At 43.7% G+C, this 26867-nt stretch overlaps 1 protein-coding gene across 4 annotated transcripts in view; it reads right to left on the minus strand.

The window, feature by feature from the left end:
- The window catches only part of SH3PXD2A (SH3 and PX domains 2A), a 247902-nt gene that overhangs the window by 88148 nt on the left and 132887 nt on the right, over window positions 1–26867 (minus strand). For all 4 annotated transcript variants that reach the window (XM_058841021.1, XM_058841020.1, XM_058841019.1 and 1 more), the window contains one exon: window positions 6993–7021. In XM_058841021.1, coding sequence (XP_058697004.1) covers window positions 6993–7021 — 29 coding nt within the window. The remainder of the gene's footprint in view (window positions 1–6992; window positions 7022–26867) is intronic.

Consider the following 26867-nt stretch of genomic DNA (forward strand, 5'->3'; position numbering starts at 1 on the left):
ATCTCTTTCTCTTTTATCCCATCTTTCTCCCACCCCAGCATATGGGCCACCCAGAAGATGACAGTGATTCTGTACATCTAATGGGCCACGTATCCTGTCAGCAGAAGACTGAAGCAGTGCAGAATAACGTCTCCTATCTGCTCTTCAGTAGCCTCAGGCAGAAATCCAAAGCACTTCAGTTTAAGCAGTAACTTTAAAAATATGGTGTACAAGGAGAAGTGTGAGACCAGCTTCCTTCTGCCAGAATACTACCGACTGGATTTGGAGCATGGGATTGGAGTGGACAGATTCACATCTTGACTGAAGATGCAGAATTGGGTCACACACACACAGATGCAAGGACATGAAATCTGCCTGACTTAGCAGCAGCTATTCCTCAAATCCTTCTCTCTGCTAGTGTACCTGAGCACAGGAGCAGTAGTCTCGCCTTGGAAAAAGCCTCAAACCCACAGAATGGATACTTCTCTAATTATATGAAAAAAATTATTTAAAAATACTTACAGTCTCATTGAAAAAAAAATCAGGAAAGAAAATTAGGTCTTTGGGGAATAACTGCATCAAGAAAAAGCCAATAAACTGATAAGAAGTTTAGCAAATTCACTACCTGAGGAAAAGTAATTCTCAGTCATGAGAAGAAGAAGCTCTGTCATTGATGACTGAATTCAAGATGCACATTGAGATCATTAACTGCTAACTTCTTCCAGAACCAGGCCCAAGATGTATATACCCAGTAATTAAATGAAAATGTTTGTTTGGTCCTTAATGGCTTTTGTCTACTCTATCCTTCTTTTATTACTAAATCCTTTATCTTCCTGAAAAGGAACAAATAAAAAATAATAATAATAAAAAAGCAGCTATGTGAGAACCAAAATGTTCTGCCAGAATCTGCTGTTTTTAAATTCCATGCAGTAATTAGTACATACAGCCAAGAAGGTTAATCGTATGATGAAGGAACAGATCACAATTTCTGATAAAGAGCTATCGTGTCAGTACATGCTAGTGAAGTTATAAAATAGTGATTGGCAAGCTATCTCATCCAGCCATCCTCATTCAACAGGCCAAATGGCACCAAGGAGCCAGTCCACCATCACTTCTGCCCTAATTGTAGGAAACAATGCAAGGAGCACAGTGCACATGTGTGATTCATCAGGATACAAACAAGAACACATGCCTCAGTCTGCAGGGATCATGTCATACCACAGATTTCTTACAAGGATTAAGACACCAAGTTACATGATTTAAAATGTTCCTGGGACCTTGCCATGGGCTTGGACAGACTTGCATCCCTATTCACCACCTTAAAAAAAAAAACCAAGAAACCTTCCAAGCTAAAGCTTTCAGAGGGACTATAGGGAGACAGAGACAAACAACATGGGAGCAGAATGACTCAAAGTAATATTTGAGTTAAAAACCACATTCTACCTTTGTTGCTACAACCTGGGCTCAGATTCACTAAGCAATGACCAAGTTCCTGCTTGGGGCAGGTAACCACCAGCATCTGCTGCCATCCTAAGAGAAGATGCATTGCCTCATGCTGGGATTGACAATGGTAGTTAATTGGATATTTCAGCCTCTGTAGTAACACACTTAGATTTGGCCTCTTTGAGAGCCCATTTAAAAGGCTTAAGAGTTCTTCTGACTGAGATGGTAAAAAAGACAGATTTCACAGTCAGCTGGATTAGTTAAGGTGTGCCCCCAGTTCTAATACTAGAAGTTTAATGCTAAATGCCACTCTAGATGAAATCCCATCAATACTGCAGCAACCTCAAGGCAAAGGAAAGGCAACACTATGTCTCTTGGAGCAGTCCTTCCTTCTCCCTCTACTGCAGCCTTTTCCCACAAATATTACAAAACACCTGCCAGGGCTGGAGGCTGTACATTCCCTTCTCACCCTGCACCTAAGTGTAGCTAAATGCTTGCCACAGGCCTGTGGAGCTGGCAGAGACCTCTACATTCAGTTGCATCAACCAAGCTTTGTTCCCAGGGTCACCACCTCAATCCTGCACCAGGTAAAACCAGCTCCAGCCACACAGCCCTGCTGGCCCAGCTGGGGGCTCTCACATTTGTGATCCTGTTGAATGATGAAGCACAAAATGGATGGCACACACTATTCATTTTCTCCACATTGTCTTAAAGGAGGCAGCTCAGACTAAATCAAGAAAATAAAGCTGATTTATAAAAAGGAAAAAAAAAGAGAGAGCAAGACATGCCACAGAACTCTAAGTGCAGGCTAGACACATGCATTGTGACAGGATCAGAAAGGTTAAGCTCTGAAGTGATGAGCATAGCTCAGCTCTAAGGACAGAAAAAGCCACAAGTTGAGCCATTTCCCTCGGTAATTACAAAGGAAACAGAAAAAACCTATCCCAAATAATACAATTAAGGCAACTCCCTGAAGCTGACAAAGCACACATCCTTAGTGCATGAGGAGGAAAGTTTCTCCAGTAATGAAGAATTAGGACAAGGAAACAACTTTGGCCATCAGTTCCACCCATAATTCCTAGGCATCATCCCACAAAGTGATCAGCCACGAGGGCCCTTGGTGTTGTTACAACAATCTGTTTATTCCTTGCCTGAGGTCCCACTTCTGTCATTGCTGAAACTCTCTGAACGCTGCTTCGTAATTTCCCCATTGAGGGAAAAGACAGCATTACAGATGTTTCTATAAAAAGTTTGTGAAGTATCTTCCAATGGACTCTGAAGTTTTTATTTACTTGCCAGCAGATATATCCTTCCTAGTTTTAGATTACAGGAGGGAAAGAAAGCAGTGATTGTTGGCTGTGTGTAGCCATAATCTGGCTAGTCCAAAAATTGGACAGGGAAACCCTGTTGATGGTTTACTCATTCAAGGAAGCCTCGTCAGCATCCTGAGGCAACAGTGCCTTGAACCAAATCATTAGCTTAAATATTCTAAGTGTTCAATTACCATTTAAAACCTACTTCAGCTGCCAGACTCAGCCAAAGCACAGCCAGCTCGATGCAGACAGGATCTGAACAATGAGAGAAAGGAAGCACTGCAGGACTGATGGAGTCATAAATTCTGTATTATTAAAGCTTATTCCCCTTCACCTGGAGGAGCACCCTGCAGCATAGCAGCACGGTGCCAGATGATGCCACCAAGCAATGGCTTAAAGCCAGCAATGCCCCCAGCAGCAAGGTGGGCAGTCCCCCAGAGCAGGGGGAGTTTGGTTTTGATTTCAGAAGGGGGTGCTCAGCTGTGCTCCTGTCCAGGCCCTCAGAAAGCTGTGACCACAAGGGCTTGGTCGCCTACAAGGCAGGTGGCAGAGATCACTTTGAAAGCACCTCTTGTGCTAATCTGACCTCACAGTTAGCGAAGTGAATCCTCTCAGTAGTTGAGGAGCATTGAGACTCGATGTAGGAAAGTTGTGAAGCCCACACCAGCTCCCTATTGCCACCAAACACCAGGTCCCAGATGCTTGCTTCAGCTTCATGACTGGAATCTGACTGGCATGAAACCAGCCAAGAAAGATTCTCAGCAAGGGGAGAGGGCAAGATCTTACTCCAGGAGTCTGCAGCTTTCTCTAGCCAGCAAGGGGGTTGTGAGGTGGGGGACAAAATGGCCTCTTTGGGGAAAAACATACTCCAACTGGTTTTATAAGCCACATCAGGATTAGCAGATAGCTCAAGGGTTAATTAGTTCACCATGCACAGATGGGAGCTGGTAGGGTTTGCAGAATGGATTAACCTAATCTCTGGCTTGTAATGTACCATACAAATATCCATTCCTAGACTTGCAGCAATTCTACGCTTATTTTGATTTGAGGACAGAAAAACCACAATTGATGCTAGCATAGAAGTAATGCCTACTTTGAGTGACAAATGAGTAGCTGTTTACTTGGCTAATAAAATTGACAAATTGGAGCTTGAAAAATAATTCCATTCCATTTTGCTGTAGAGGGTCTTTGGGTGGACCAAGAAAAGACGTTTGTTACAAACGTACAGAATATGCCCATGGTAGCCACTCCTCACAGTTGTACTGAGGGCTCTCCAGCACTGACAGATGGTCATAGAGCAACAATTCAATTGCCTGGAAACATGAAAGCAGCTTTCTGAGCAGATCTGCAGCATGTCAATAAAAGTCCCCCAAGTCCAAGGTACATGGGGCATTTCAGGCCACAGCAAACACCTGTGCCTTCACAGAGCCTCAGTGAAGCCAGGTCTCTGAGCTGGCTACAGGTTAAAGAATTTATAATTAGATCACATCCAAGCAAAGGGCTGTGTGTTTACACAGCCCTTTGCACAAGAGGAAGCCTGGCTCAGGGCTGGCAAGCAGAGATGCCCCAGATCGGCACAAGACTCCCTTTTGTTTAGCTAAGGACGTGCCACGCTATTGCGTTTGGTTCAGAAGGTCTCAAATGTTTACAACCAGCATCAACTGCAGCGGTAAATGTTTCCATAACTCCTGTCACACTCTAAACTCATCCAGCTTCTCCCAGCTCTAAGGGGTGAGCAGAGGACTAGCCAGACACTCACTCTGGCAAGGCAGAGGTCAGGGTAGAGGGGACATTGGCTGTCTGAGGCGTTCTCCAAATGTTTCTGCAATCGGCCATGCCTGCACATGCCTGAGACACAGCAGCTGTGGGATTCCTGCTGGACAGTGTGGGACAGCTGTGCTCACACCCAACAGCCTCCTCCCAGCACATCTTTGGTCAAGACAACAAGATGCTCATAAGGTCTCATTTGTTGGGAAGTGCTTGCATTTAAAAATGCCTATTTGTCTGTTGTTTAAAGATGCAGTAGTTCTGTGATCTGCACCTGTGGAAGAAACTGCATTTCAAACCTATTAATTATCTTAAAAGACCATCACAGCAATCCTGAAAATCTGTGCTTATTTACCCCATCCCTTTTTCAAGGGTCATAAAGCTGGTCTTTGTTACAGGCTGTAACTGGTGACTCCCTTGGCATATTCTTGGCATATTCCTTTGCTCATTGCGTGCACACTCCCACAACATCAAGCTCCAAACAGAAGGAAGCATTCCTCTCCCGTTCTAAAATCAAGCAAGAAGATGGCCAAGAACAGAGTCCCTTTATGCAGCTCAATTTGTTCACAGCGCTGCTTCACATTCCTCTTTGTATGGGTAAGTGGAGAAAGAGCATCCCTCAGCTCCACTGTTTCCAAGCCCTGGCTGCACAAACAGCCCAGTACCAAAAAGTTCTGAAGAAATCCCAAAAGGAGATCTTGCAGCATGAGGAGCTGGGACAGCCAAAGGAAGGAGCCCAACCTGAGTGTCCCTCGCAGGGATGAATGACCATGTCACTTGGGGTTCTCAGGGCAGGGTGCCAAAGAGTCCAGCAGGGGAGAGCATCCACAAATGGCATCTCAGCTACACTGACTCAATTGCTTTTCTCATGATGTCATGGCAGATCAGCTCCAACTTGCCCCTAAGAGCCACAGGAATGGAGAGGCAGCACTTTCCTTCCACTCCCAAAGCAGCTCCTCGCATCTCTTGCGCATGAATTGCAATACTCTTTCATGTAAACTGGTGCACTGAGCCCAAATCTCTCTGTGTCTCCTAATGCTGTTCCAGGTCAGTGCTAAATCAGGTTGCCCCAGAGACTTCAGCAACGTTTTTCAAAGATTTTTACACGGCCCAAAATCCCCCAGTACTCAGGATGTGGCACTGAGCCAGGAACTCCCACACTCAGCTCTGCCTTCTACCAAGTCACTTGGACCTCTTAATTTATGGTCAGCTCCTCTAGAGAAGCAATTTAATTCACAGGCTGTTGTGAACAAACACTTTCCTTAATATTACATTTAAGAAGTCCTAGAAGTGCAACCCAGACAGAAGCTTTGCAGGCGATTAAGAAGACCAAGCATGCCCTAATTTATTTGTGGGACCAGCACCTTGTACCATGCTTGCTTCTTCATTACCACACCCCACCTCAGGGAAATTCAAGGAAAGGTACAAAAAGTATTGGCCTGCAAAGGCAGCTGCCAATTGATACACAGGTCACTGGGGTTAAGCAACAGCTCCTCTTTAGTGCATTACTTAGCTTATTACAGGATGGCAGCTTAAAAGCCCTCATAATTAACCAACAAATCAATCTAGGCAGTGATATTCATTGAAGTCCAGTATGTTACATTCATTTTCCCTTCCCTCTCAGAGACAAAGCCACTGTAATGTTTCTTTATAATCTTAAAAAGCAGGAAGAAAAAAAAAATCTTCCCCTTCCTGCACACAGGCCAGAGTTTTCCAGGAGTCAGTATTGGTTTGAAAGGGTTCCCTCTGGATGCCCTGAACACAATTTGAAGCATCCAAGGTTCTAAACAAAGTCAATGAGAGTTGCAGGTGCTCAATGCTGCTTAGGGGAAAAAAAAAATAAAAAATAGAAAGCCCTGACACATCCAGCTAAGAGCAGCCAAACCCAGAGGCCCATAATTACACATCCCTATTGAAAACACATCTGTAAAAATCACTAAGAGCTACATGGGGAGGGGAAAAATTTGATCTATATCGTTTCAAATCAGGGTTTTATAGGACATTTCAACCCAGGATTTTAAGAACAAAACACTGAGCTACAGCCTTTGAGGCAACCCAAACCCAGACACAAGCACTGAGAACATTTTGCATCAGAAGCCTCACCAGAGCCTTTTGGAAAGGCATGATAAAAGATTCAAACCAGCACAGAAAAATATCCAGAAAAGAACCCCAACTCTGACTCTGCATTTTGACCATTTGCAATGAAAGTGAAAGAAATGTGATGTAATTATCATCTCACATTGGAGACAGAGCTGTATAAATACAGTCAGAGAAGAGCAGTCATTTTAACTGAAATACTATATAAAGTGAGTGGGTTTCTTCTATCCATTGCCAAGGAAAGAAACTGAAGCTTATCTCCAGCAGGATTCAGCAATAAAAAGTTAAACTGCTGCACAATTTAATGCCACACAAGATAAACAGAAGGGGAAAAGCAGGGGGTAAGGTCCTCTCTAGAATCATGCAGTACATAAAAAAAGCCTGGTGTCTTACCTGATTTTCTCTTGGAAGATCCATAATCCCTGAAAAAAAGACAACAACAAATAGACATGGTTAGAGCTGGGAACGGTGGTGAGAGAATGGGTGCCTCCCAAATTTCCACCCATATGCTCAAGGGCTCGTGCTGCGCCCTCCCTCCCTTAAAGCGGAGGTGAGGGCGGCCGGGCACGGCCGGGCGGGGGCCGGGGGCGTCCCGGGCAGCCCCGGCCCATCAGCAGCACCAGCTGGGGCTGCTGCAGCACCGGGGGCTCGGCAGCATGTGACCAGCCAGGCAGAGCGAACCATCCACAGCCAGCAAGGCAGGGGAGAGGGGTGTCATTTTTTTCCCCTTTAAACTGTGCTATTAAATGCACAGCTACTGGATTAACCCTTAACGTCCCTCCGGAGAGGAACGGGAATATGAACTGTTTGCTGCAGGGATGCGGCTGCTCCAGGCTGAGCTGGCGTGGCTGGCGGTAGCGAGGCTAATTAATTTGTGAATAACCCCCAGTCCTCTCCTAGTTATCTCTGACAAGCACTTGGAAAACACAAGGAAAAAACCAAAAAACCCCAAAACTTTGTCCTTTCTTCTTTCTTGCAGTATAGAACATGCACTCTTACTTTTCCATAGTGATTTAAAGGGTGCTTGTACCTCTTCTCATGTGGAACAGCTGAAACCCCAGACAGCTGCTATGGGAGGGGAAGAAATTACAGAAGGGAGCTGCAAGAACTGATTCGGGATAAGCAAAACTGAGAGCAAAAATACTTGGCTTATGGCTGTGCTTCCCCCCGGTGCTCTCCGGAGCGTGTCAGACCCAGCCCTGGCATGGTCTGCACAGGCAGGAGCCCGGCAGGGACAGCCGGGGCAGGGGCAGCATCGCTGTGCAGAACAGTGCACCCCACACATGGCGGTGGTGATGTTGGTAAAATCACCCATGGCAGGTTCTCTTGGCAGGAATCCCACCAGAGGGGCAGGCAGTAGCCTCTGCCTTTTGGGGGGCTGGGCTGTCAAAAGTGGGGTTTTGTCTCCTGCACCTTGATCCATCCTCCAGAGGGATTATCCCAAACTGTTTTTTTAAAAAGAGTTTGGAGGCTCAGCTGAAGAAACAAGACATGTATTGAAGCAGAGTTATGTCTACCTGTAAGCTCTGATTCTCCCAGAATTTTGTGTGCATCCCCATGCCTTACATGTCTAGGATTTGCTTCCAGCGACTAATAACTGGGAACTTTTTGCACCCTCTTTGAATTTCCCAGTGTAATTTCTACTTCAATTAAATGGTTATTTTCTCAGCCATATCTGCAGCTCTATTTGATGTGATGATGCTACTGCTCATGAATAAGTTGCTTCTTCTACAGAGTGATATCATGTACAAATATAATTCCTGATATATGGTGCCTGAAACAGAAATCCCTCAGAGCAAGCTAGGGATGGTACAGTCCCCAAAATATAGTCCTCTACCCCAGCTTGGCTCCCATGCCAGTCTGGAGCTTTTTGGAGCTGTCAATACAGTTCTCCTGGCATGCAGAACTCAATTCACATGATTAGAAATGAGGTAATGATTGATTGACATAGTTAATTAGAAGAAATTTGTCATTATAAAATAGTTATTTGCATCACTACAACCACCCAGTTCACAAGGCTTAATGAAAAAAAAGCCAGTCAACCTGTGGGGCTAGTTTTCCTCCTTTCATTTGTCTTTCTGTAAGTTTGAAAGTCAACTTTAATTGGGTTCTGATTTTGGAGTTCCTGAAAAAACCCAGGTACCCCATGTCTCCCTGTCTTGTTACTTTTTTGTACACCCACATTTCACTCATTAAGTCAGAGGAAAGCAGCATCAAATAAAACGAATCTTGAAATAAAATCTTCATGTCCACAGTGAAACTCTGAAATCCAAAACTTGTTCCTCCCAACAAGGACAGAAAAAAATAAATAAAAAAATAGAAAGCAAAGGAGATATAGCAAATAATCTCTCTGGCTGTGTAAAGTGCTCTTTGTGTACATATTCTTCACCTCTTTTCTGCTAATGAAGAAAGCCTGTGTTGATGCTTTGCAATAGCAGCAGCAGCAAGGAGCCCTCCCCGACTCCATGTTTAATGTTTTGATGTCTTGTTATTCTGCATATGATTCACTGATGTATCTTCCCTCTCCCAAGTGATGATATATAAGGTTAATACCTCTCAGTCTCACTGTTTCTAGTGAAGCATTAGTGTGAGGCTGAAGTATTGGTTTCTGTCTCCAAACCAATAAAGGAAACTATTTAATGGATTCTCTTAACTGTAGCAATTTCCAAGTAGAAACTCTGATCTGCAACCCAGACTGCACCTGGCACACTGTTAGCCCTTAGATCAGACAAAAAATGTCATCTTGCAGAAGAAAAACTCTTCCAAGGAAAGGTACAATCAATACCATATCTGCAGCTACATAGGGAAGCTCACTTTCTTTTCAGCTCTTGCTCTTTTTATCTTTTCATCTTTAAACACACATATATTTCCATGCTTCTTCCATTTCTAGATGAGAACAGTCACCACCATCCTAACTCCACTGCCAATCATAGCTGCAAGAATAATAATAAAAGCAGCGGGTGGAACTAAAAGTAGCTCTGGCAGGTCCCTTCTTCATTATCCAGGATCACTCCATACCGAACAAACACCCTACCCAAAAATAGCATATTTCTAGCCTTTTTTAAATTAGAATCTAGCAATTTTGTTTAAAGTCTTCCTGTGGGGCATCACCTTTAGCTGATGCTGAGCCTCATTACTGGCAAGGAAAATACTTCCTGCTGCTAATGATATTAAAACATCATTGGTGTCAAGCACGTCACACAAGCTGGATACACTCTTCTTCAATGACAAAGGAGAGGGAAGTTGGATCTCATTTCTCATCAGCATTACCCCAGGATAATATTACTAATTTGAACCACGAACATTGCTATAAAGCTGACTGCCTTGTTAGCACATTAAACTATCCACAGTCAGTCTGGAAATTTCTGAATCATAAAAATATTTTATGTTGAATTAATATGTCACTTGTAATCTAATTTAAATATGAAGCTTGTATTAACAAAGTTATGGAAAAGTTTTATGGCACATCTTTAGGGACTGACTTTGCTGCTGTATTCACTGAGTTAATAAACATTGATATGTGTGTACATGTGTTTTGATCTATCTAAATACATACAGATATGTTGCACTATATTAGGAACGGAGAGGAGTACAACACTGACTTAGCTGCATTGTCCAAAAAAGCTAAGTTTATTACTCTTAATCTTCTTTTATACACACGTTCAAGAATGTCTGAGAGGTAAAACTCTCATTGGTCATTAATGCAACACATCACCAGCACTGGTTAAGTGGAACACCACCCCCTGACTGTTTTCCTAAACAACACCTGCAAAGATTGTTGTCCTTTACCAAGGACTGTTTGGATTTTTTCTTATGCTTTTTCAGGCCAGAATGAGAAGCCTGTGTGACTTAGTTTCACACAGGCTTTGTGCTCCCTTTCTGCTTTCAGCATCCATACAGATACACACAAACAGCGGCACAATCAGAAAGTTGTTTAAAAAGTGAGTATCCTGACATTTGTTCAATAGAGAGTAGGAAGTGTTCCAAGTGAAGAAGGCTGGAGGTGACTAGGTGCATTGGTGACAAATTGTGCCTATCTATTTTCTAATTCACTTTGACTTATATCTGTCCCAGAGGGTTTCTCCTGCATTGCCTGTGGAGATCTGGCAAGTCTGCAGAAGCCTCCTGCAGGACCAGCTTCCCTTGGAAGTGATGGGTTCAGGTCAGGGGAACTCATCCCTGTGGGACCCATGGTGAAAAGGCTCTTTTGAAAGCTTTTCCCCCTTGCTGTGGGACAGCAGACCCAGAAAGTCCACTCTCTGGGATTCCTCTTTTCCCAGATACGTCACACTTTAGCCTGTCAGTAAAGCAAGGCTTGGCTTCAACTCATTTAGCAAAGATTTCAGACAACCATGAGTTTCAGCTATGAGAGAAAACAGTGCCTGCAAAGCATGAGGAGCTGTCAGACCCATGGAGCAGCACGGCTGGGGGAGCTGCACAGCAGACATTGCAGCAAACAAGACAGAAGCTAAAGGGAGTAAATCATCTTTCTGTCTCTTTCTCAGTGTTTGCTGTCCAAAGATGAGACAGTGACAAACCCTGAATAATGCAGGTCAGCCTGTACCTCGAGAGTATTTTAATACATAAATTGAAATGGTTCTGTATTTGTTGGCTTTTGTTAATTCATGTTTAAATACATTGTAGTCATTTATGTTCCCAGGCTCCTCAATTCCTAAGTGGTGTGGGCAGACTGTGGTGGCAATATTTGATGCTTCAAACAAACAATTCAGATTATCATTTAATCACCAATGATTTGTCAGGCAGATTACAAGCACAGAAATATTTGTACAAGGAAGTCTACCCTCTCCTTCCCAAGACTTAAGTTTGCAGTCAGTAATGAAGACTGCTTTTTCACAAACTACTTTTCTTAGCACTGCTATCAGATTCTATGACACTATTTTTAAAGTAAACCAATACAAAAACACTTTGCCACTACTCTTTATGTGCACAGAAACTTGAGCCTTGAGAATACATTTGCATCTTGAAACTCCCCTGATCTTCCTCAACAGTCAGACTGACATTTTCTATTTGAGACAAGGCACAAAACCAAATGTGACCAAGAACTGACACCTGCCTGTCACCAAGGACTGTGGTTTGAGGAGCACCTGACACCTTAATATTATCCAAACACACAGGAGCTATATGTAGAATGCACGGTTGAAATTCATACTCATGGTACTCAGAGTGCAAAAGCTGAAACATGTGCATGAAGGCATCTCCATTCCCACTAAGCTCTGAGACCCATATGACACGTAATTAAGGAAAATTAACTCTGTATGTTATGCATTGGGAATAGAAACTCAAACACATGGATGCACACAGCTATACATTTTTCCCCCTTCAGTGTTCCATCCTCTGATATCATGAAACAACAGCTGATCTCTTCCCTTAGCCAAAGAAACAGATGAAAGCTTTTTTCCTTCTTCGTCTTTTTTTTTTTAGAAAGTATTCTGTTCATTTCCTGATATAAATCGTTGCATTGTGGAACCCTCTCCAACATGAATCTGTCCTTTCTGAGCAGAGGTCGAGCTTTCCAGCCCTGTGAGAAAGGGCCCCATTGTGGTGGTCCCGAGACTCCAGAATTCCTTGCCACGAGCAAAAGGAACTTGTGGGGCAAGAAGAAAATCTGTTGTCCTGACTTCAAACCCAAGCATTTCTCACTAGCTGGACATGGCCTCTGCTGCTGCTAAGAAGGGTAAACCACTGTTGCGCAATCACATCCTTGGGAGAACAGGAACAAAACAAAAGAGAGGATTTTGCCTTCCTGTCACCCTTCTGTTGTCTTCACAGCAAAACAAACAACAAACACAGAGCAAACAGCCCAAGCTTAAGTACTAAATACTTCTGCTTAGGCTGCAGTGATTTTCTCTGCATTCCATAACAAAGGTGGCCCAGTTTCGCTCACCAGGACCCAGCTGGAGATCCTGATTTAGTGCTTTAGTGACTTCTGACAGCTTGTTTTAATCCAGCCATGTAAAAGGCAAATAAAGTTCTCCCTGTGAAACTCCAAGCACAACGCTGGAAAATTTATTTATTAATTTTGTTAAATGCAGAAGAGATCTCCCTTATACCAGTAACCTTAGCTTGCATGTAAAAGCCAAGGCTGGAAGGAGATGGACACTGTCTCCTCTCCAGCAATGTTCCCCATACCTGAATCCATGGATTTCTATCATGAGGCAGAGATGCAGGACAAGGAAAGGCAGTATCCTGTGTTCTGCATTCATCCTGGAGATTAACCCTACATAGCACAACTTGAGCTCTGCCACCAAGTCCAAGGTGCAGGGGATTCAGACAGCTCCAAGACAAGTGACAGCCCCATGGGCCATCTCAACCTCACATGGACACACTGTGTTTGAGAGCAGCAGGCACCATTTCTTTCTTTATGCAGAATGGGTCTTAAAAGGACAAGAGATGGGTTTGAGGCACCCAACCCCTTCCCTAAATGAGTAAGAAATGCCACAGATTTCTGTCCCAAGATTCCTCAGCAGTGAAGTTGATTGATTGGCTCCAGAGAGCAACTTTAGTATTTGGCTCAGGCTAAAGAAATGCAGAACTAGCCTCTTGCATTTTTCACAATTATATTTTTATGATGAAATTATCCTCCTGGAGGAAGACAGAACTTTGAAAATGCACATTCAACATGTCACCAGGCTGTGAGATACAGGGCAGGGCGCTCTGACAGCAAAGCCCAGCCTCTCCGGCACCAGGGAGAGATGGCTCGGCACAGGCTGGGAGCTGGAGAACACTGGAGCAATGAGCTAACGCCATGTGATCCTCTACTGCAAGGCCTCAGCAGCCTTGAAAAAGACAACACAAATGTTTATAGCAAGTTTTTCCTGGAAAGAAGTATAAAAACAAGGTCTTGCCTAAGAGTCACATCCTCATCTGTTTCTGGTTTACCTTGTTTATTCTTACAGAAGGCAAATTTCTCCACAGGACAGAAAAACGTATTTTCCTTAGCAAAGTAAACTCTGGGTGGAGGTATTCTTTACCTTTTCTAAACTGACCCTGCTTGTCCCTTGTGGGGAGACCAAATTTATCTCTGTCTTAAAGTGACAAAGCATGTGTCACTTTATTATAGCCTTTATAGCATAAATGCTGAGTGATAAAAACAAGTTAATAAAAATTAATCATTCTCATGTGGAGGTTTTCCAGTTGTGCCCTTCACTTGCAAATTTTATTACAAACAGCTACAGTCAGATACAACACGTTTAAAAGATGCATCTAATCATAGTTACAAATTAAGTATTGAGTACCAGAGTCATAAATTCAAATGTACCTTATAAACTAGTCGGGCTAATGAGGTTGCATATACATCATATGAATCTGATTAAGAGCTTAAGAAGTCTGCACAGTTTTTGAATCTTTACTTCATTTTCTTGGGCCCTCCCTGATTTGAGGGTGGGTGCCTCAAATTCTCGTTTCTGTAGATGTGTGTCCAACCTCTGGTTAGCAAGCACATTGTCCATTTGGGTTTCTAAACTGCAGCCCAAGCAGTCCCACTGCTCTGGAGACATCTGCTGTTTCAGACTAACTGTGCCCAGAGCTGCATGTGCAGTGCCTGGCCACTGTCTCCTCCATCTCCCTGTCCCTGTGGATGGCCTCCCCCAAAGGAGACATCACCCATGGACCTCCAGGTTGTGCCTGCTCATGAGAGGCAGGATACCATCACCTCCACCACAGCATGTATGGAACCAACAATGTCACCCCCAATCCCAGAAAGTCCTTAGAAATGGGGAGAGGGAAGAAAGAGGAGAAAACTCCCAAGTGACAGACTATAAAATTTCAGTCCCAGCTCCAGACACAGCTTGACCAAAAAGGCTTTTGCCCCTGAATCACTGCACCAGGAAGAATAGTTGGAACACAGCAGTTTAAATCAAAGTAAGAGAAGAGCTTTTGCATGTAACACAGCTGAATCATGGTACTCACTGCTGTTAGACTTTGTAATCACCAAAACCAGGCATGGGTTCAAAAAGCAATGAGATAAATTCATGAACAAGGATAAATGGTGGCTATTGTACTCCATGCTCTGGATGTTTTGACCCGAAGAGTCCCATAGCGGCTGAATGCCAGAAACAGAGAGGATACACAAGGGAAGTTCACTCTGTATTTGCTTTGTTTCTTGTATTGGCTGTAAGCCACTGTAGGAGACAGGAGGCCAGATGGGGCCCAGGTCTCACCTAATTGTGGCCTTATAATATATTCTCCTGTAAAAGATCAGACTGGATTAGGATAAATTACATCCAAATCACACTGCATTACTCAGCACATTAAATTGTCCTTAATCATGTACTTTGATGGTCTAGAATACTGCTTAAATTTACCTCCTGTGCATATTTCTGTTCCTATTCTGTTGAAATCACTGCTGAATTTCAACTGTACATAACCAGGCTCTAATGAAAAGCCAATAACGCTCTTTGATCAAGCTTTAATAGGACTCATCATGGGGACATACTCTACTGTGGCAAATGGTTTCCTCATCCTGTCTCTTTCAGAAATGTTTTGTGAGCCTTTAAAAGCAATTTAGTCCTGATTTATGTTAGCTAAGTGATTTCTGTTGCACATGTGAGCTACAAGAAAAGGGCTCTCATCTCTATTTGCTACAGTGTTCAGGAAATCAGTTATAAATGCTGTAGTGCCTTCAATGTCTCTGACTTCAATGCAGCGGAAACCAGCAATCTGAGTGAATACTTCATCATCCCCAATTCTCCCATATGTGCATCCAGTACTTAAAGAGGCAACCTATAGGATATTTTTTTTGTAAAGAGCACTGAGATTCCCTTGTTTAAGCTGTACACCTAAGCTGTTTCCAGCAGATATTCAAGGAAACAAGCATGCAATTCTTTAATAGAGAGCACATGAAACATATCGATGACTATCTAGTAAAATTAGGTGTTCGTTCATTAGGAGTGAGTTACCTCATCATGTCTAGAGGTGAGAAATGTAGAAAGGGTGACTGAGCAAGCTCATGCAGCCAGCCAGGGGTGCAAAGCAGCCCAGAAGTTTTGATGGCTTGACCTGACCTGCCAGTGGCATCCAACAAGCCCTGGGCATAGGTTGGAGCAGGTCTCTTCATACCAGGGGACAGATGCCAGTAGGAGCCACTGCGAAGTGCCTGTGGCCAGTGGTGTAAGTGCTACAGCTGTTGCTGCTTTGCTGATGGGGTTGCTGAGCAAAAGACATTCCCAATTCTTCACACTCCTCCTCTTGGGCAGAGAGGCCTGAGAAAGGAAAAGTGACCCAAACAACTGTGGTTTGGGCTGCCCTCCTCCTGCTCTTGAGAGAAAACCCTTGGGACATGCAATTTCCCTCAATCCTCATGCACCACATCCCACCTGTGAATACAACTCCCCATGATGAATCAGGGCTGCTGACATCAAGCTTGGAAGACCCACAGGACCAGGACCCTTTCATAGGAAGACAAAGCAGAAGAATTTCCTGTCTGCCTTTTTCCTTCTGACTGCCCAAGACATGAGGATACCCACTCACAGCCTCCTATGAACACTCCTTTGCCCCATAGCAGCCTCACACCCCACTGTGTGTTTCCTCATTGCTCCCTGGGATTCCCCACAGCCCATCCCAGTGTGTGGTGCAAGTGCTGGCAGCAGCTCTCATGCTGGAGGATAACACAGGGAAATCCCAGGATGTCACCAGCATTTTTAAGTCTCTAACTTGGAAAAATAATAAATTATTTACAGGCATTTCCAAACATGGCCACAGCCCTGCTAGATCTCTGGGCTCCCAGTACAAAGGAGAATGTGCCAGATGCTTGGTATTGGACACTTTTGCATTTTTTTTTTCTGGTGGTGTTCTTCTGGTGTGTAGCACTTCTGTGTACTCCACTGGCTTTTCAGCAACATGATGCTTGAACTTCTCTGTCTTGCTGCTCCTGCTACACGTCCAAGGGCAATAGGACCTGGAAGATTAAGACTGCAGTGTGCACAGACAGCAGATGGCTATTGCATCTGTACTTACTTTGCACTGCTAAATACCCTATTGCCCTACCTAGTTTTACATCCCCTTTTAGTGGGAAATCTCTCCCCTGACTTTTTAAAATCATCTGTTGCACATATGGCCCTAAGAATGGTAAATATTTATTTTTTTTTCCAAGAGAGGCAAAAACTTATGATGCATGTGGGAAGACAAGATCAAGCCCACAGTATGAACTCTGACTTCATCTGGTGACTGTAGTCTTTCCTTTCCTCTTTACATTTCCTTCAGTTAGAGTAGGGAGATTAAAGCAGGGCTCCTTCCCAAATGTGCCTCAGCAGCATGTCCTCAGTTAACTGTCTTGCAACATCAAATGTCTTTCCAGCATACTAAACACTGTAGTTCCCTATAAGACACCAATTTTATATTACTTGGAATTGTTTTCTGCCTGTTTCTACATAGCAGCACATGGAAATATCTGTCAAGTCATCAGGTTCCTTAATTTACTAGTCAAGACACATAAATCATGGCATGTAAGATCTACTGCAAGTTCATGAACTCTAGGAAATTTCTCTAATCACTATCCTTTCAACTGAGCTTTTTCAGACACTGTAAAACTCCAAAACACAGCTAGTAAATGCATCTAGTAAATTTTGCTGGATTGGCAACTACTAAAAGCAGACTTCCCTGATTACCTACCAGGATCACGCAGTCTTAAACATAGTCTGTGATTCTAACATTAAAACATAAAAGAAAAAAGAAGTCCTGAATTTGTCTTGCCCAGTATAACTGTTGGGATTCATTAAATGATTCCAAATTATTACTGACAGGTACCAATTATGGGAGAAAAACAGAGACACCTTCTGAAAGATAAAACCTTTCAACATTAGGGTTACTTTTCAAGGTGACTAAACCTCTTTCAAATATCCAATTCTGATAGTAGGTCCAAGTCTCTTTTGCTCTCTAGAAGGTAAAAGAGCTAATTTATATGACACTGGCAAAGAAGCATCACAAAGTTTCCACAGTATTTCAGCCTGAGAAGTATCAGACCCACTGAAAAAGGATTTATTGAGCACTCTGGGAGAGAATGGAGATGCTCTTTATTGTAATAGGGTATGAAACGCTAAATAAAACCAGCCATGTACTTCAGGATGGTGTAAGAGATTGTTTCAGTCTCAATGCTCAGTTCATTTTAGGAAGGAAACAAAGAAAACAGTTATTGCAGCCTGGACCACTATAAGATTCCTGAGACAAGAAATAGTTAGATATACCCTAAGTTTTATAGTCCCATACCCAAAATTATCAAAACTTCCAGTGAATTTTGCTTGATTGGTATTTGATAGATTATAATACTGAACTTAAATTAACTTTGCAGAAGCAGAACATGTTTCTGCTATTACATGTACAGATTCAGCCTAATACTTTCTTTTGAGCCTTACTCAATTAAAAGGGAAAATTAAAAAAAAATAATGTTACCCAGAATGTTTCCCCAGAACATCTCAAATCACATCAAATGACTTTCTAAGGTGACCAGCATTAAGTAACTCTGGACAACAGAAGAAAATATCTTTTTATATGCATTTACAACATACGCAGATTGCACACACCACAAAACAGTGCAATGTCTGAATAAAGAAAAATTTTGCTGTCCAGTTCAGATACAGATTCGGTTGTTTTTCAGACATGCTCATGCAGGAAACAGTTTCTTTTTGTTCTTTTTATGTAACTCCTGTCCAATTTTCCATCAAGACATTAACTTTGAATTCACCTCATACATCTCCAAAGACTGTGTGTGGCAATTCCAGTATCTTTTTCCATGTTCTATGTTCATAAAAGTGAAGAGGCATAATGAATGAATGTAATTATTTCCATCCATTCAGCTGGTTATAGGAGCAGACCTTTTAATTCAGCTAAAAGAGAAATTTTTTGTTCCTTCAAAATGAACAATGATTCAGGGAGTATTTCTGGCCTGCAACATGAGTGATCTCTATTTTGCAGAACTAAATGGCCATTATCAGCTTATTCCTGCTTTAACTGTTCATGTTATCTGATATATAGATATCACATGTGGGCGAAGGGAAAATGCCACTGATTGTCAGGCATTACACCCTCTCCTTTTCAGTTGTTGATCCCACTTGCTCAGTAGTTCCCAAGCTTGGAATATCAATGAGGTTCTGCAAATATCATGCCCTGCAATCAGCTTTTGTGCACTATTTTCTCCCTTTGTTACCTGAAATGCCAGAAGGTGCACAATAAGAAGCCACATTCTCAGCAGGAACACTGCCTTTCCTACCAGGGCAGGCCATGCTGTGCCTGGCAGCAGCATCTACCACAGGATGACAAGAGCATCCCTGAGGTCCTGAGGGTTTTCTGTATTCTGAAGTTCACCCTGTGGTGTCCAGTTCCAAGTCTGAATTCGGTATTATTTTGAATAACCTCTCATTAGGGTAAAATACTGTGAGATTCAAAACTAGAATCTAGGCACACCAGCCATGAGATGCAGCTGAGGGGATTATAAATCAGAGCATGAAATGGAGTGTCCTACTGCCAATAACCTACTTATTAACAATTTCTTCCCCAGTCATCCTCTGGGATAAAGCTAATTCCTGGAACCTTCTGTTTTGCCTCTGCTCCCTCTGCAGCACCAGCTTTCCACCCATCCCTGCCTTGCCACTTCTGGCCTTGACCTGTTGTCTCCTGGGCAGCGGATTGCCTCCCTCCCCTGCTTACAACCCACACCTCACTCTAATGCAAAATGGCTCTGATCACTACATGAACATTCTGGGCTTGCAAAGAGCCCACAAAGCCCAGCTCTGACCTACTCAGCAACAGCATGTGCAGCACCAAAAATTCAGCTTCAAGCCTTCAAGCTCTGCTGTGTATCACATCCATTAGCAGTGCCTGGGGAGCTCTGCAGAGACCTACCTCGTGATTAGATAAAAGCTTTTCCTTCTATATCACTGTACAGAAGGAAACAAGGGTCTGAAAGAGTGAAGTCCACGTAGATTAGAGGCCAGGCACATCTCCTGTGCTGGTTGTTTATGTATTTTCATTTCACACTAAAAAATGCAAGGTTTTGTTGTAGAGAGTAAGTTGCTTAATTTATTTATTGTGGTAACACTACCAAAACCCTTTTCTCAGTAAAGACACAAAAAAGGCTAAAGTGCTCTGTGTTTTTCACAAGAAGAAATGGTTTTTTAAACAGTGTTGAGACAATCTTAGAGCTCTACGTGCACCAAAGCAAATCTGGGGTGGTGATGAGAAGGAAGAGATTTTTTTGCCTACCTCTGCCTCCACTACCCCAGAGCCTGCAGATCATATCATGCCCAACAGGTCCTTGAGTTGCGCTAGCAGCAGTGAAACAGTCCAAAATGCAAATGTAATACCCTGCCCCTCATCCATCCTTTGCCTGCCTTGAGGGTCTCCAAAGGGTGGGCAAGGAGGCTGTGAGAGGAGCCAACCTCTGGAGCACAGGGCAGAGGACACATGCAGATGAGAACACCATGCACACCATGACTGTGACTGTGGCTCGCCACCAGCTCCAAAGAAAGTCCATCTCCCAAAGAGGACTTGAAAAACAACTGCAGCAATGACAACGGAGCTCCAAATGTGTCTCCAGGTGCAGTTTAATTCAATGGTTAAAGTCAGGAACATTTCAGAAGGAAAACTGCAGTTAAGGCTGGGAATAGATCCTACATGAAAGAACTCAAGAGCATCCAGTTGCTAATGCAAACATGGCCATATGTCTTCACAGCTGAGCACCCTGGAACTCCAGTGGATCTCTCTCTTCTGAAGTATGGAGACAAGACTCCATAGCATTTCACAAGAAGAAAGCTGAGCAAAGAACTCGTGGATGAAAGTCATGAAAAGTGGAGGCTGGGGTTTAACTTCTCCATCCCTCAAAGACTCAGACTCAGTTGTGTTGACCTTCATCCTATGCCACAGTGTGAGTTTAAAAATACATTTCTCCTCTTAGAAGTGTGTCACAGCTCTTAGAAGCATGAAAATCAGGTTGTGGGTGGGAGTAACTCTACAGTTATCTGCACAGTGTATATATATATATATATATACACTTTTGAGCAGCAGTCTTTAAAATTTCACTTTGCAGTAAGCAAACTTTCAGCACTTCAGGAGTTGAACACACTCTTATCATCAGAGGCTGGGAGCAGAACTGTGTTAAAAGGTACAGGTCCTTTTCTATTACTTTTTTTAGGAAACATACTTTTTTTTACAGCTCAACTTTTCTAAAAAGTAATTATTTTATGCTTAGTTGCAGCTCTTCAGTGGTAATGCCACGCCCAATTTGGAAGATATGAGCACTGAATGATTTGGCACAGGGATATACTCAAAGGAAAAGAAACTGCTTACAATTCATGATATGCTTTGATAGCAGTGATTTAAAAATGCTAGTGTTTCATTCCAGCAAATGTTACAATAACAAGCACAAGACTTATGACCTGATGCCTTATCAGAGATGTTCACAGGTCAGATAAAACCACCACATTATACCTGCAGGATCCAGCATTTCAAAGACAGCCCTGTTTGAGCTTCTCCTGGGCTTTCATCCCCACAAGCTATACATCAATACTGTTGTCCCAAAAGCTGCCCTCACACTGAGGGCTTTTCTGCCGACACTTTCAAACCTCTGAAATACATCCGGGCTGTCCCACCTCCCAGCCGTGGCCACCTCAACCACCCGAGCTTTTTCTTCCACATGAGGCAGTAGTGAGAGAGAAGAAAATTTTCAGTCCACATCAGGTTTTGCCAAACAGCTGGCAAAGAATAACCTTAGAAAAACCGATACTTAAGCAACTGTGGAGGAGCTGTGTAAATTTAAGAGGGGCAGGATGAGATCATCCATTGCCTTCTGTTGGCTGGAAACAGCCAACAGACAGCTGGATAGCCCCTGATCCTGTACTTAAACACAGACACAGAAAAAATTGCATTTCATCATCATGCTGCATTTTTCTCTTCTTCTCACAGGCCTTCCCTTGGCTTGCTCCAGGGTTTCCAAGCCTGTATCACATCCCTTCACACCTGCTGAGGTCTGTTCACATTTAACCTTGAGCAGTAACAAATACTTTTCTTGTATTAGTTCATTTAATAAAAGTTGCAAATTTTTCAGAGTTCTCCCTTACTTAAAAATTTCTGCTACGTATTCTGGGGAAATAAGCCAGATTGTGTTCTGAGAATGCAGCTGCAGGAGCTCAGCTGTGTGTGTGTGGAGGCAAACTGTACTGAGCCACTGCAGTGCAGACTTGGGTTGGTGATACTGCTCCATGGATCAGGACATGCAGGCAGGATTTTAGCACCACCTGTACTTTTCAATCATTTCCTTTGCTAAGGAAATGAGTAAATTTCTCAGAGAATCCTGTGTCACGCAGACTCCCTGATGCTACCAACCTGTGCTACCCTTGAAGAGGCTGCACAAGGACCATGCAGCCAACCCTGCGTGATGTGAAGGGAATTGCTGTTGTCACTTAAAATAACCTGACACAGAAATGAGACTCAGCTGGGACTCTCCCACCTGTCTGTGGATGGGCATGGTTGAAATTCCTCCTCCTCAGGAACTACAGAGCAGCAGCAGCACTTCTTCCAGTCCTTGGGGTGAATTACAGCTTATCTTTGGCTTAGGCAAATTGAGTTTCACCCTTCACATCTAAAACTTCTCTCACCAGAAGATAGAAAGACAGATGTACTGGGTGTATTCACATGTAAATATTACACTGGATATGCTGGATAGAGCACACACGGTCCTTCCAAGATTCACATGCTTGCAAGAAGAACTTTTGATATTCACAGAACCACAGAATCATTTAGGTTGGAAAAGACTCTTAAAATCATCAAGTCCAACGGTCAGCCAAGCACTGCCAAGGCATCAGTAAACCATGTCCATAAGCACCACATCTACTTGTCCTTTATATAGCTCCATTATTCTTCCCTGGATTCAACTCAACACCTCAATGTCCTTCTTGTAATAAGAGGCCCAAAACTGCACATAATACTTGAGGTACAATTTCACCAGAGCCCAGCACAGGAGGGCAATCACTGGCCTGACCCTGCTGGCCACACTACTGCTGATACAAGCTTTATGAAGCATTTTACAGATCAGCTTGCCAATCCAGATGGATTTTCTGATCTGCTTTAGCTGTGGAGTGATTTAGCAGACTTTGCCTTATAGTATGTGACAGGGAGAAGACTACAGATCAATGAGATTAAATGGCAATATTAAAAGTTAAGCAACAAAGTTTACTGAGAAACTTTTATTTCATCATGAGTTACAGCCTTCCCTCCTAGGGTCCACATCTGGACTCTCCCCCTGGACTCACTGTGCACTCATGTTAAGTCTGTCAAGATATAAATGCCCAGAGATGGTGATGCTTGTCTTCCCTTCCTTTTGCATGATGCTGAAGAGCAGCTGATGCCTTGACAAACACAGGCTGCTTAGGGATGGCTTCACACCCAAACTTCACCAAAGGTGGCTTTTCCATCCTCTGTATCATACAGACCATTCACATTCAGATTTATTACTCCATTTCATTTTAGTCTATCTGTTCCTCCTGGTTCCTTTCCTGTTGTCTGGTCAATACTTCAGAACAACTTGAATAATTTGTAAAATGAAGGACAGTGAATCAGGCCCTAGGAGCAAGGTACATGAGGAGAGGCCCGCAGAAAACAGAGCTGAGGCACAAAGCAGGCCCTGTGGTCCCCAAGGAGCAGGGGCTGAGTGCAGCTCATGACATGCTGCTGCCTGATGAGACTGAAGCTTGATCACTGTTTCTGCCCAAGCACTACAGCTGTGTCTGTGACCACGTTTTCAGCTGTTTGACAACTGATGACAAAGATGCATCCCCCCTCCTGGCACTAGATTAAATATTCCCTGCTGTGATACACAGGCTTTTTAACTATGTGTGGCCAACTCCTGCTATGACCAGCTTGCTTTGAATAACTGGTGAATGTGCTTTATCCCTGTCCCCAGCCATAGCCCTGAATCCCTGTCATGTGTCAAGGGCACTGACCTTTGCTCTCTGCCCACTGAGTCACAACAGGACTCATCTGGTGCCCATTTATGCTCAATTTCAGGCTCCTTTCTTTGCCACACTGCTCCACAACTCCTTGTCTCTGGTTAATGTGTTTATTGTTATCACTTTGGATCAGCAGACCCATAGTGGGGTGAGGGTTAGTGCTGACTCCAGTGAGCCCTCTTAGCCTGCCTATCCTTGCTTTTCAGACCAGATATCATTTTCCAGGCATGTTATGGCTCACAACAAAGTCCTGGCAGCACCCAGCTGTCACGGGACAAGGGCTCAGACACATCATCATCTCCTGCATCCTTTTCCCTCTCCAACTGGAGTCAGCCACACTGTGTAGAGGCCCAAGCCAGTCCCATGGGGACACCAAGCTTGGGTTGAAGCCTAGACGCCAAGGCTCTGCTTTATCTCTGCCTCAGAACAGAGCACAGCAAAAAACAACTCTTGGGACACTGCAGTGACCCATTAAAATTAATGGGGTTAAATCATCCTGGTGTAAGTCACCAGCTTCAAAAGATTTACACAAGGGATGAATCTGGAGCCATTATTTTTCTTCTTTGTGCCTTTCAGAAAGATGATCTATTTTCCAGACTGCTATGCTCAGCCAGTTTTTCTAACTAAATTAACTACCCTCTTGTCGGTCTCTCATTCCATGCTCTTGTCTACTGTCCAAGTAATTCCAACAACTGCTCACCTGCTCTGTTTTTCCCCATGTAAAATGGCCCTCATACACTTCCAACTGGCCTAATTAATTTCCCTTTCCAGGGACAAATGAAAAAAGACAGAAAAACCAACCTCCCCAACAAAGCCTCATTAGAGAAGCCAGGAGGGCTATATACCCTCAAGGCATATTTCTTCTCTACCCTTGTTTGGAATAGCAGGTAAAGGAGCAGGTAGAAGTGTAACACCTCTATCTCCCTTAAAACTACAATGCACAAAGCCTGCCTGAAGTATGTCACATATATTCTTCTCTATTAGGAAGCACTTATTTTAACTAAGGAGGTTCAGGGGGCCAACAAGACAGGCAGAGAAGCCTCACGTGTATAAGATACAAGCTCCCAGCTACTCTGTCATCTGGAAGCCAGCCTTGATCCTGAGGAGACTCAGTCAGTAACAGCGCCAGTGCAGATGGCCTTCAACTCTTTCAGCAAAGAGCTCGGTAACCTTAAAAAGCATCAATCAAAACTGTTAAAATTGGCAGATGATTTGATAGGAAGAAATTGCCTTTTGGGGACTGCTTTTTGTCTGCCAGATTCACCCAGACACAGAACCACATATGGATTTCTAACCTATGCAGGTTTCAGTGGTGATTACAGTAGTGATTGTGGTATGAACCATGCTAGACATATTATTTTGGGAGAGCTGATGCATTAGAAGTAGACAATGAAAAGCTCAGAGTGTATTTGGTCCGTGACTTAACCCACCTCCATAGTTCCCAGGTATTCAGCTCTGCGGATTTTGGCACAGGAAAAGTAGACTTGAAATTCAGCTCCTGAACTGGTTTCAAACTTTGCTGAAAGTTCGGAGGTGTTTGGATCTGGAATATTGACTAGTAGTTCCCAAAAGAGGCTGCTAATTTCTCAGGGTGAGGCAGCAGAGGATGGAAGGAACTAGTGTTATTTCACTTTGCTCCAAACGCTCTGGAGCCATCTGTGCAGCCGCTAAACCACAGGGCCTTGACGGAACTACAAAACAGTCTGACTCTAAAGTCAGGCACTGAGAAGCAGTCACTGTCGGGCTGACACAGCCTGCTGGTACTCCTCAAACCCCTGGAAGAAATGCTGCCTGACAGCTGCTTTCTATCCCCCGTGCTTTGGCCCCACCGCGTCCCTGTGAGCGCCTTTTACAGCCCTGCTTAGACATGTACCAACGATGTATCAAGATGAGTAATGGACTAAAACCAAAAACACAGGGCGATCAGGAGCTGCACAAAGCTGCTTGTAAATCAGCTGAAAGCGGCACGTTTCCATAATAAACAATCCGTTATCGCGTTGCTCTGTTCCCACCGAGCAGCGGCCGTGCCGGGCGCGGAGGAGCCGCGCTCCATCTGCCGGCAGCGCCCAGCATCCGCCGGGATGCTGCTCGCTCCCACGGAGCCCAGGCACCGTGAATTCCTCCTTGCAGCTGGCAACATCTGAGCAGGCACTGCCTGTGAAGCGAGACCAGCTCTGTCAGGATTTACACTGATAAAGAATAAAAGAGACAGCGCCTGTATGAGAGGTGCTGGGCTGTGGCCAGGACAGGGCTGTGCAGAAACTCCTCCCAGTTGGGACTGAGAAGTCACTGCTGTCACCTCCATGAAACACAATCCATCACCATGCACAAAGCACAGAACAAGGCATGTTGGATTCAGTGGGTGGGGAGGAGTCTGGGAACCAAAAGGTTTGTGTTTCTGTTACAGGCAACAACATCTTCATCCCCCTTGCCCTGACAATCTCTTTTTCCAATGTCCCCGGACAAGTAGGGCTCCCTAACAGCAAAAGCCAACTGCCTTCGCAAAGGTCTTCACGTGAAATGTATTTGCCTCAATATGCTTGATGATGACATGGCCAAACTGTTGATACCTGAAAATACCAATGTGTACAGATACATGCAGCTGGCAAGGATCTGGGACGGCACATGCACATACATATGTTCATGTATTTCATATTTATAAAATATGTATTTCCAAAGGATAAGCTTGGTGACACTACCCTGTTTCCAGTAGGACTTTGGGAAGTCCGAACGAGAGAGCACAGGATCACTGTGTTACCCATCAGCCACAAATGACCTCTACTGGGGGTTGTCTTGAGAGCTAAAACAGCCTAAGCCATGAACAGAGAGACCAAGCATCTCCCTTAAAGCACATCTGCAGCAAAGAGAGAATATGAATTCAGGACAACTCCACCCTTTCCTCCCATTCATCCCATGAATCCTGTCACACACAGCCCCATCCAACAAGGCTCCCACTAGGCAGAGACCCTGCCTGTCCAACAGCAATGGCAGGCACAGGGCACCTCAAAGCTGCATCAAACAGTCTGTTCCTGCTAATTACACTGTGACAGCTAAGGGGCTTTAAAAGCCTAATTCCTGACTTATTTTTCCTATGTCACTTTCAATATAATGGGGACAAAACAGCTCACATCATAGTTTTTGAGGTACCAGGCAATTTAATTGCTTGCTAATCTCTGAGCAGTCATAGCCCTTTTGATGTCCCATCCATGTTTTAAAAGGATGTGGCAATCCTGACAGTTTAGAAATGTGCATGCAATTACGAATGCTAATACAATTAACAGTGAAAGACTCATACTTGGAACACAAACCCAAC

The sequence above is a fragment of the Poecile atricapillus genome, chromosome 6 (genome assembly GCF_030490865.1).
Source record: "Poecile atricapillus isolate bPoeAtr1 chromosome 6, bPoeAtr1.hap1, whole genome shotgun sequence".
Classification (NCBI taxonomy): domain Eukaryota; kingdom Metazoa; phylum Chordata; class Aves; order Passeriformes; family Paridae; genus Poecile; species Poecile atricapillus.